The 12,576-nt window shown below is 35.6% G+C and overlaps 1 protein-coding gene across 2 annotated transcripts in view; it reads right to left on the reverse strand.

Moving 5' to 3' along the window:
• The window catches only part of Faf1 (Fas associated factor 1), a 282,221-nt gene that overhangs the window by 210,760 nt on the left and 58,885 nt on the right, over positions 1-12,576 (reverse strand). Inside the window, exons 4-5 of one of the 2 annotated variants that reach the window (XM_050136195.1) lie at positions 10,191-10,393; positions 1,715-1,806 (exon numbers count right to left, since the gene is read on the reverse strand). In XM_050136195.1, coding sequence (XP_049992152.1) covers positions 1,715-1,806; positions 10,191-10,393 — 295 coding nt within the window. The remainder of the gene's footprint in view (positions 1-1,714; positions 1,807-10,190; positions 10,394-12,576) is intronic. The other variant, XM_050136197.1, reaches the window with a different exon arrangement.

The following is a 12,576-nucleotide window of genomic DNA, read 5'->3' on the forward strand; positions in this document are numbered from 1 at the left end:
CTAGAATGTCTTAAGAATATTTTCAAAATGACCTCCTTCTTTCAACAAATTAGTGAAAATGGATGTAGTATTATCTTATTAATACAGGTTTCTCAATTTAAAAACAGACTGTAAAAATGATTTCATTCTTGATGTTTATTTCTATCAAGGTTGTTGAATTACACATCCGTACCTTTTTAGAACCCTGGGTATCAGAACAGACAAGAGTCAGGAGGGAATAGAGCTTCCTTAGCTAGCATTTCAACAGCCCTGGGTTCCAATCTGAGGACTATACAGCACCAAAAAGCAACAAACTAAGGACATGGGATAAACCTAGCTGTTTCTATATGGGATGTGACTTAAAATAGCTTTTAAATTTTATGATTGGGAATAAATCAAAAGAACATTTCATGACATGAAATTTCATATTGTAGAGGTGTTCTTGCTCTTTGGGAATAGAGCAGAGTAGTAGTAACAGAGGCAAGATAAAACCTAAATATTTATTATTTTATTAATTTTATATATACTATTATTATTATATTAATATTTAATATTATTAACTGACTATACTGAAGAGGCTTGCTGACCCCTAATATTAACTGTAACATCATACAGTATCATCATTAACTATATCAAAACTTAAAGTTCTTGCCTATCCTTGCCTATCTGGGATTCTAGTAAATTTCTCAGTGAAACACAGGACCAACTCAGTAAATCAATTCTAATAATATATATTAGAATTGATACATACAAATATATGTATATATGTATATATATAATTTATTAGCACAACTGACCACAAAACATTCATAAAATGAACCAAAGGATTTTATTTATGCCTGGCTAAGCAATATAAACTCAGTAATAGTGTAAGATTATAAATACTTCTGTCTTAAAAATATAAAACTTTAGTGCTAATTCATTTCTTTCTCCATTCCTCTAACCTCTTAAAAAAGAAAAGTGAAATATTTTATACATTAGGCTGACTTTAAGGGGTCCAAAACCATAGCCACTATTACTTGAAAACTACTGTACCTTCTGTAAATTCTCAAGATATTAATTCATTTCATGCACCTGCCACTAACCAAGGAAACGAAGAAATATTCTTACCATTTAAATTTTCCAAGTTTTAAAAGTTTCCTATTATCTTTGCTCCATATGCAATACTTGGCATAAATGTACACAGTGTGTGTGACTTCTTTCAGGCCAGTAAGTAATTGGTCAGTAAATTATTATTCCAGGGCACTCACTGATACCCTAAGAGGTTTGAGAAAAAGGTAAATGCTCTCAAAAAGGTACCAACCTTCTAAAAAAAAATACTTAGAAATAAAAAAAAAAAAACATGCCACATAGTGTTTTTATTTGCATACCTAAACTCATTTAAAACCATTATTGGTTTATATTTAATTATTTAACTTGAAAAACATTATTTGGGAATTAAACAAAATAAATACTACCAAATTTACTTCTGATATACATAAATTATCTAAAACTAATCTTTAAGATGAACATGGTGGTGCTTGCCTAAAATATCACCATCTGGGGGAAGTAAAGGCAAGGAGGATCAGGAGTTCAAGCCCATCCTCAGCTAAACAAGAGTGTTTAAGATCAGCCTGCTCTACATGAGAACCTGTCTCATAAAACAAGCAAGCATACAAACTAAACAGCTTTAAGCATTACTTAGCTAATCATAAAACTCAGTTATCTTTTATGTCTAGTCAATTAGGAAACTTACACTGTCTTCCACATCTCCAGTCTTCCAGCCTTTTAACAGCATTTTAGGCACAGGTATCTGAAGTTCGTTTTCTAGAATCTGTTTAATCTCTCCTGTACAAATAAGAAGAAATCAAATATAACTAATGAGTAAACACAAGTCAATCATTGACTACCAGGACAACATTAATATCCAGTATACAATATTCAGTCAACAACATTTGACCGATGAATAAATGCTTAAAAACTCAATACTGATGTGGGATGCCCCTCTGTATGCTGTGAATATGTTTTATTACTATTCGTTAATAAAGAAGCTACTTTGACCTATGGCATGGCAGAATAAAGCCAGGCAGGAAATCCAAATAAGAGATATAGATAGAGAGTAGGCAGAGTCAGAGAGATATCATGTAGCTGCCAAAGGAGAAAAATGCCTGAACCTTAACGGCATCACCACAGCCTTGTGGTGATACACAGACTAACAGAAATGGGTGAATAAGATGTAAGAGATAGAGAAGACTACACCTACACTATTGGCCAAACAGTGTTGTAATTAATATAGTTATGTGATTATTCGGATCTGGGCGGCTGGGAAATGAACGAGCAGTCTCCGTTTACACAGTACTCCAAATTTAAAATCTTCTTGACCAAACAATATGCTGTTTCATTGAAGAACTTAGGCTTCAAAATTAATGACAAAAATATCTCACAATTATTAAATAGATAATTATGTACTTCACTTTGATAAAAGCATAGCTTTCTAAAAAGCACAGATATCAGTGGTTAAGAATGTGAACAGAATGTAAACAAACCAATAAACAATACTGTTAAGAACTTAAGTGAAACCATATTGTGTGATTTGGAATAATGCTTGCAAGATAAGAGCCAGCTGCAAGGCAGCTCTGATATAAGACGAGCCTTAGGCAGGTTCTAATATGCTAATGATCCAATCCTAAGTTGTGAGCCCTGGTAAACTGAAGATGGCCCCCAAGATCTCACTGCAATGCTCCCAAAACAACATCTGAAGCCTCTGTACTGAGTCCCTTGAGCAAGGAAACTTTGATATTGCCTACACATGGCTCTGGTGACCTTCAAGTTTCCTAGACCACTGATGAATTCACACATGCCTGCCTGTCAGCACTAGCTGTGGGCCAAGGCTTTCAAGGACCTTCTGGAACTTCCAACAGTGTTATCTTCTGAGCTTAGGAACAGACACTGGTCTCAGGTCTCAAGCTCGCTCCTGAAGCACCCTCACCTAGAGTGGGTTCCCCAGTGGAAGCCTGCAGCATTTCCTGTTCATCCCATTCCCCTTAGAAAAATGTCTGTTTACATGAGACTACCTTAATCTGTATAATATCAAGAAACTGAAAGGAACATTTCTGTGAATGAACAGAACATATTCAAAAGGCAAATCTCATGTGGATATTCTAGCTGCCAAATGCCTTACAGGCCACCAGATCTGTTCTGCACAAATGTGCTCAGCACATGACAGGAGTAGTAGAGAGTACAAAAGGGAAGGTACTTCAATATAAGTGAAGCACATTTTGCAATAAAAATTTGGATTAACATTTTGCTTGGGGGAAATACAGTCACTTGCTTGTTCTTACTGCAGCATCTATAAAATAGAGGATAACTTTAGTTCATCTAACCACATGATATGTTAATGAAAACATAGGATGAAACAAGAAGACATACTTTAAAATAACTGAAAAAACTGAAGGCAATATTGACAATCTAGAAGACAATTTAAACTGTGTTGAAACATCAGTTTCAGAAGGAGGGGGAAACTACTGAGTCAAACAGCTATAAGGCAGACAAAACTTAAATCTAGTGTGCAGTATGATGTGGTATTCTCCTTTGTATGCCATGAATATGTTTTATTACCATTGGTTAATAAAGAAGCTGCTTTGGCCTATGGCAGGGCAGAATATAGGTAGGTAGGAAAACTAAACTGAATGTAGGGAGAAAGAAGGTGGAGCCAGGCATATGTCACTTAACTGCCAAAAGAGAAAGACACCAGAACCTTACCAGTAGGCCACAGTCTTGTGGTGATGCATAGATTAATAATGGGCTATTTTAAGATGTAAGAGCTCGCTAGAAATATGCCTGAGCCATCGGCCAAAAAAATACTGTAATTAACATAGTTTCTGTGTGATTATTCGGGTCTAGGCAGCAGGAAAACCAATGCACAGTCTCCTGTTACAGAAGTGTAACCAAAACCAGACCAAAGCATAGTTGGGCTGCATAGGACAGCCAAGTCAAAATAGGCCAGAACTCCATTTAGTGAAAACAAAGGACTAAAAGACTAAAATTAAATTAAATTAAAGGAGAAAATACTGATGACACACGTCAAGGAAGTATAATTTTCCCATTAACTCATAAGTTCTTCTGTAGGAATGTCTGTGCTGGTTTCAGGCACTCCACTGCTTTATGTTGATTTGAATTTGCAAATCTTTCTTATATTTATCTGTCTATGATGGGTTGCTGCTACTCTATGATTTAAAATAAGACATAATCCCATTGTTTTTATATTAAATACAATTTATTTATTAAATAAATAAAAACGATTGAATGTTATAACTAGGAAAACAAACCCATGATGAGAAGATGAAAGATGAGAAAGAATTTTATGCTATATAAGTTCTAGAGAAACACAGCAGTTTAATCAGCAACAACACAACAGAGTCATTCATGGCCTCGGGGATTTTTTTTTTAACTTTCTTTAAGAAAAGATGAGCAGGGTGATGGTGGCATTGGTGATGCATGCACACCTTTAATCTCAGCACTCAGGAAGCAGATGGACGCAGATCTCTGTGAGTTCGAGGCCAGCCTGGTCTACAAGGGATAGCTCCAGGACAGCTAGGGCTGTCACACAGAGAAACCCTGTCTGGAAAAGGCAGAACAAAACAAAACAAACAAAAAAAGACTAGAGCAGTAAGATGGCTCCATGAGTAACAGTACTTGCTGTCAAGATGGAAGACCAGAATTTGGTGCCTGGGATCCATGTGGTAGAAGGAGAGAAACGGCTCTGAAAAGCTGTCTTCTGGCCTACGCATGCCATGCCATTTTGACACCACACCACACACACACACACACACACACAACCCACTACAAACACACACACACACACACACAATGCAGTTTTTTACAATTTAAGTCCTTTTGTGCACTCTAGATGGTAACTACCCATTTAAAAACAAACAAACAAAAATCCAGAAAGTCTGGCTCAACATTGTATCTGTTTTGGCTTTCAAAAATGTGACTGCTGACAAAGAGTCTATTTGTTACCCAGACACATACAAAGACAGCCTTGCCTTTCCTGGGCACTAGTCTGGGCATATGTATCTGCAGGCTGCCCAGTGCTGTCCTCCTAAATCATCTTCACCAGACACTTCTTTCTTACACTTTTGAAAACATTCAGCTTTCTTGAGTTAAAAGAAGTTCTTAATAGGAAAAAAGAAAATAAAGTCTTAAAGTCTTTGAAGAAAGCCTGGATAAGACCAAAATAAAACTAAATGCCTTTGTTCCACATGCATAGCAGAACAGAAAATAAAACCAGTTAATCAACTTTTCTCCTCTTCTACTGTGGGACAATGGTTTGTACCCTGTCAATTGTATTTTAACAAAGTGCTGATTGGCCCGTAGCCAGACAGGAAGTATAGGCGAGGCAACAAGAATTCTGAGAAGAAGGAAACAGATTCTTCAGTTGTGACCCAGCCTTAGAGGAAGCAGGATGTGACTGCCTCACCAGAAAAGGTACTGAGCCACATGGCTAACATAGACAAGAATAATAGGCTAATATAAGTTATAAGAGTTAATAAGAAGCCTGAGCTAATGGGTCAATCAGATTATAGTTAATGTAGACCCCTGTGTAATTTCTTTGGGACTTAACAACTGTGGGAATGGGGCAGGACAGAAACCTCAGACAACACTCTTCTGAAGTGGCGACTTGGATTAATGTAGACAAATTGTGATAGGTATTTGCACAACTTTAATGAAAACAAGGCTCACGAAACCAAGGTTCCAGCGGAAGCAGGAAGGGGCCCACGGCTTCTGTGGGCCCCATTTATCAGTAAACATTAGCCTGAGGCGAGCCCGCCCCCTTAGGGGCAGGCCTAACCCTACACTCTTCCCTGTTTTTTACAGTCCCTAAATAATTCTGTTAGAATTCTCACTATTCTGCTTCCTTTTTCTATGAGATCAACTTTGTTAGTGTCCATGTATGAGAACATATGAACTTTATCTTTCTGTACTTTACTAAATATAATGTCCTGTATTCTCCTTGATGCGAAGCAGTGTTCATTACACAGTTGTACCATAGCTGCCTATATGTCTGTTGGAAAGATGATTGAGGTGTTTCTATTTGGGGAGTATTACAAATAGAGATACTATGGACTTCTACCTGTAAGTTATTTGTATGTCTATGTTTTCATCTCTTTAATAAATACCTAGAAATAGAACTATTTGGTCATACAGCAAGAACATGTTTTAAGTTATAAAATTACCAAATTACTTGAAAAGTGTTTGGTCACTCTGCATTCTTGTCAGCAATGTATAAGTCTTCCATTCTGTGCATTCTCTGCAGTCGTTGGTATTCAGTTTATATTTTACCCATCCTGATTTGTACATAAATATTTCATTGTGCTTTATATTTCCCCCAATGGCTAATGGCTTTGAACATATTGCCACATTATTATACCCTCTTTAACAAAAGAGTTCCTTGATTCCTTGCCTATGCAATTACATATGCTTACTCGTTTAAAGGGGGAAAATCTGTCATGGAAGAAAATAAGCAAATATTAACAAAAGAAAAAGCGTTGAAAAATAGAAAATAAAAATATTAGGGAAAAAATGTCTACTCTTCTGCTTGTTGTCTTACTTGAAAGATAAACAAATGTTAAAATGATAGGTAAAATTCTTGCAAGAATAATGTTAAATAAAGTAAAATTTAAAGACTTCTAACAAAACATCAAACTGTTAACAGTAGGGAGTTAAGAATGAGGAAAGAGGAAGACACATTTCTTCACATATTTCCCTATTTAAAATAAGCAAAGTATTTTAAAATGTGAATCTAAATAGAAAAATATTATATCTGAGCAAAAACCCAAAAAAGTTGAAAGCATTATACTGAAAGATGTATATACATACTGCTCACTCTCATCTCTCATGGGTAGCAAATGAATGAAAGTAACCTAAGTGCCAATCAGGAGATGAATGGGTATCGTTAATGTGATATATGTAACAGAACACTATTCATCCTTAAGAACTAAATCCTGTCATTTGCAACTAAAAAATGAATATAGAAGATATATATGCTAAATATAAAGTAAGCAAGTCACAAAATGACAATTATGCATAATCTTGCTTTGTGTAAAATCTAAGAATGAAAACACAAAGAAATAGACAGCGGAATGGTCTATACTACTACTATAGGAGAAAATTAAGGTTGAGCAGAGAGTCAGAATAAGGACAGGGGAACTGACAGTCCAAGGAGCAAAGGTTCAATCAAGTGAGAATAATAGTTCCAAATAATCTATTGCATATTAAGGTGAATATAGTTAATAATGTATTTCACATTTCAAAATTGTTTTTTAAAGTGAATTAAATTTTCTTAGCACAAATTGATGATAGGTACATGAGGTTGATGCTAATTAACCTGATCTGCTCATTCTACAATGTATATATGAACAGAAATATCCCATTATACCTCACACATATATAAAATGTCAGTCAAGAGCATGAAGCTAGGTTAAAGATATATTTCAATTATATAAATAAACACTATGCATATTAAAAATACAGTTCAATTTATATTCAGTGTGCTGCTAACTTAGGTTCCAAAATGACTCTGTGCGTTGGTAGTACACAGCAGCTGACAGAGTTCACAACTTGAGTATAGACCAACATACAAAACTCACTGCCTATACTCCTCAAAAGTAAAATCTGTAACTGTATGCTCTATACACTCTACAGCCATGTAACCTTCCCTCACAATATCTCTGCAAGGCAAATAAGACACCCATGCTTCCCTTTCGTGATTACCAGTAACAACAATGTCCTTTTCCTTCCAAAACCCCACTTGGAGCTTACTGCTCACAAAACATGTCTGCAGCTCTGGAGTGGTGAAGGCATTTGCCAAAGGTTGCCTCACTAATCTAACTCAGGGGTCAAGATATAAAGTGAAGTTCACAGATTAAACAAAAATAAATAATTCATTTTAAAAGTATTTATTATTAAAAGTGGGTGGACAGGAGAGACAAATGACTCAAATGATAATAGATCTATTATTTTCCAATACATTCCAGAAATATAACTAAGGCCATGTTGAATGGAACAAGTTTGTTCACAGCACTGACAGAATAAACTTTATTAAACAAATAACTGGCATAAAATCCTTTGCTGTATCCTAGAAACACAGTAACACATTAAAACACCTGTCCTCAAGATGATCACACTGTTTTACTCAAGAAGTTCTTTATAAAGGATGAGTTCTTTAACATAACTTTAAATTACTCAAGATTAGAAAAGAAAACCAGAAGTTTTAGGTATGAAACTGAAGAAATAACAGGACAGGAAAACCATTAAGCAGCCAATGGAGCTGCCACTAGGTGTCACTCTGGTATAACTTTCTTAACTGGCTCAGCCTTACTTTTATATCTTGGTCTATTTATCTGGTAATAATGCCAAAAAATAAAATAAATAAACATAAAAAAATTAAAAAGCATTATCTTACTGAGCATCTCTTTCCTATAGAAAATTAACATTTATTCAATTCCTGAAAACAGTAAGATAGTCTATAACAATTATACTGCAGGTCACAAAAATTAGTGTTTCTTTTCCAATGCCCTATTATGGGTAAGCTAATCTATATAAACACACACCCTACACTCTTCTTATGCAGCCAATCATTTCCTCAATAGGTAGGACTGCGCCATGCTCTGAATAGAGAAAGAAATTTTAAAATAAGACCTTGTCTTCAAAAGTTAAGAAGTTAACATTTAGTAGGGAATCTTAAACACAAAGAATTGCTCTTTAAGATCCATTTTTTACAGCATTCAGATTACCACATCCATGGAAGCTAGAGCTGCATCACAGAAGGAAATTTCACACGAGATCCTGAAGCCTAAGTAGGAAGTTTCCAGAAAAGCGAAACAAATACAATGTGAGGGACAGGAAGTAACTTGAATACACACCAAGAGACTATGATTTGGAAAATGCATACCAGTCTGAATATGGAAAATATAAGAGAGGAAAGAATAACATATGTAAATAACATTAAGAAATTATTTTAGTTACACATGAAAAAAAACAATTCCTGAACTGTACAAAGGGGGTGAAAATAGAGAATCAAACACTGAGTGACAGAATTTGCAGAATTTAACAAATCAAATGCAGTGAAAGAAAAACAAGTCCCATTTACTAGTACGCCCTGCATATTTGTGCCCAAGTAGACAAAAAGAAGGCTCACACATGATTCCCGACTGGCATCAGTGAGAGGAGAACTGCGACACAGCACAAATATAAGCAGGCTGTGAAGAGACGTGTGAGAAACACATGTCACGGAGGAACAATATTTGGCTTACAATGCAGTTCGAATGAGTTGTAGTAGGTGAATGTACAATAATAATTAATAAATAAGATCAAGAACTAAAAAGCAGAAGGAACATAGGAAGAGCTGGAGAAAAGGTTTCAATAATGCCATAGGCAAAGTACTCATGTATGAAATTCTCTACAATATAACTTTCTTAATTAAGAAAATATTACAAAGAAGCAGAAGTTCTCAGGGATAATTTAGTTAACAAGGGCCCCACTTCTGTGAAAGAGATAATTATTAAAGTGCTTAAAATCCATTCTTTTTGCTTTTTCTGCCTTCTGTCATGTAAGGTCATGGTACTCATCACCTCCAAGGAATACATCAAGTTCCATCCTAAAAGCAGACAGAGGCATCACTAAACTATGACCCACCAGTGCCTTAATCATAAAACTTCTTAGGAGAAATATAAGAAAATTAATTTTAATTTCTCCATAAAAATTGATCATATTTATGTAATTATAGCAGCATAAACAAACACTATATTATAAAAATGAGTATGCTTTAGTTGCAGGGTTGGTATATAACATACTCAATAATTACAGTATTTTTTTAAGCTCCTAGGTATTTAGTTTACAACAATCCTAAGAGTTCATTTATAGAACTGTGAATGTAGCTTGGCAGTCAAGTTCTTGTCAAGTATGTACAGTGCCTTAGAGTGATGCTTTGTATTGACAAAAGCACACAACAACGAAAGTGGATAAAAACTGTATATCAAAAATTATTCTTCAACTTACCTTAAGCTCACCACAATATATATTCAAATTAGAGGACAATAACCTGTATGAGAAAGTATCCAATACAATGTGCTTTGTTCCCTTCTTGTTGATAGTCAACTCAAAGGAAAAGAACAATGTATGCCTAGCAAACCATTCACTTATGAAGGCTTTATGGAGGTAATTCTTACCAACAGTACAGCTGTCTTCAAGTACCACATCAACATTTCTGTCTCTGTACTCAACTCTGAAGTCCAGCATTCGAGGCTGCCTTTCTACAATCTGCCTGGATGGCATTACAGGGCGGAACGCTGAAGAGGAGGGGGTTGGAGCTGGAGCAGGGTGACTTGCTGGATCAAATGTGGGTCCTGGCATGGTTTCACCTCCAAAGTCACTAAAATGTTGATAGAAAAGAAAAAGCATAACTACTTCATTGGATGTATGTGGCCATGTGAGCAGAACATCATTTTAAAATGAGAATTAAAAAAGTTGTTAGGATGGTGAGATGGCTCAGTTGGTAGAAGCTCTTGATATGAAACCTGATGAACTGCTTCATCCCAAGAACATATGGTGAAAGGAGAGAACTAACTCTTCCAAGTTGTCCATTGGCCTACACATAGACACACAAGCACGCACGCATGTGCGCACACACACACACAATTTTCAAAACTTTAGGTGTATTTTCCAGTCATGCTCAGTAAATCATTATTTGACCTTTTGACCTGCTACTTCTATTTTCAAAAAAAAAACTGCTTTAAAACTTCTTTAAATTTTAATTCTCTTTCGTCTAACTCTTAGTTTATAAAGATGGATTCTGTTAAGAAAACAGAAGCCAAAGAAACCTTTCTTAATACTAAATCCCCAATCTAACCCACATTATAAAATAGAGGGGACATCTTTCTCCCTATGTGTGTAAAATCTACTCAGTTTTACCCTAGAGATTACCACCCCCATTTCCTTTATAATATCTTTGTCACTCAGTATACAATTTTAATTTGTTCAAACTTTGTTTTCTTAATAAAAGCTGACTAGAGTGCTGAATCAGATGACTAGCTCTGGAAGAGCTAAGGAAATGGCTGTAAGATGGCTCCTTCTGACTCTGATGGAGAATACAGAGGAAAACAGCAGCCCCAGTTTTTAGTGTCCAGCTGAAGGCACGAAAGTACAAAGTTCTGAATATGGCCTTTATAAAGAGTTTGTTATTTCTTCTAATAACAGGTAAGACCTTGTTGAGAATGAGTTCAATTAATGTTGGAACCTACAGAATTACCGTGGAAGCTGAACATGCATACTTGCAAAGTCTCTTGTGAAAATTAAGGTGCTATTTTAGAAGGATTGAGAACCCAAAAAGTAAAATAAAGATACCTGAGATTCATATAAAAGAATCTTAAACCCTGAAATCTCTGAGTCTCTTATATGCTCATACTCATGACTAAGAAAGTCAAATAACTTCTTTTTTTATTAATTTATTTATTCTATTCTATTTGTGTATCTTGATCCCATTTATTTCCCACCCCTTCACATATGCCCTCTGCCACTGCTGCCCCTCCCAAATAAATAAAATTCAAGAGAAAAAAATGAAAATAAAATGAGAAAAAAAATTTAAAGGAAATACATTAAGTATCTCATCATGGAAGCTGCAGTGCAGTCGGAAAAGTCAAATCATATGCTCCTTGTCACGTGCGTCTCTACTTGCAAGTGTTCACTGCAGACTCATTGGTCTGGTTTGATGCCTCAGGTTTCCACTACACATTCGATGCTAGGCCCCAACTAGGATTCTTCCTGGACACCCCCACCACAACACAGGGCACCAAATAACTTCTAACTGCTTGGAACTTCTTATAAGTCTCTTCTTTGGGGTAGTTATCTTGAAAAGGAAGTCCTATTTTCAACAAAAGCTTTAGTGTCCCTTGAGGCCTCTAAAGTCAGGTCTATACTAACTGTAAGGAAAACGTAAAGGGTTTTAACTGAGACATTCTTGATATCAAAGCAACTGTAACTATGAAAATTATATGAGCTATATCCTATGGACAGAAATAATATTAAGTATGTTTAACCCAAATAATTTGCATAAGGAAAACTACAATTTAGTTTGAGCAGCAATAAGTTCCTCTAATTGTCTGCTCACAGACTGGAAAAAAAATACCATCTCAAAATAGTGTGCACGTAGTAAGGGTGTGATGTCCAAATCTGCCTAGCATACTACAGAAGATGCTCAAATAATGAAAGAAATAAAAAGGCTATAATGGACATAACTGGGTAGAGATAACTCTGGTTTTCTTACTTTTTCTCTAAAGACTCCCTCCACTTCCACCAAGTAAAAAGGGTAGATGAACCACCTGATAATCTCCATTACAAAACTCACAACTTTATCTCTTCTTCTTCTTACCCTCCTCTGGTCAGCCTGCTAACCTATACTGTTGTTTTGCTCTTAAAAGTCTAGAGAGAGAGAGAGAGAGAGAGAGAGAGAGAGAGAGAGAGAGAGAGAGAGATAAAAGTGTGTAACTTGTAGACACCCTAGAGCTACTAAAATAATTATGCACATATACATATATTTATTCTCTATGATTAATTTGC

The sequence above is a fragment of the Alexandromys fortis genome, unplaced genomic scaffold, assembly GCF_014885135.2.
Source record: "Alexandromys fortis isolate MF-2015 unplaced genomic scaffold, M_Fortis_MF-2015_v1.1 scaffold_13, whole genome shotgun sequence".
In the NCBI taxonomy this organism is placed as follows: Eukaryota; Metazoa; Chordata; class Mammalia; order Rodentia; family Cricetidae; genus Alexandromys; species Alexandromys fortis.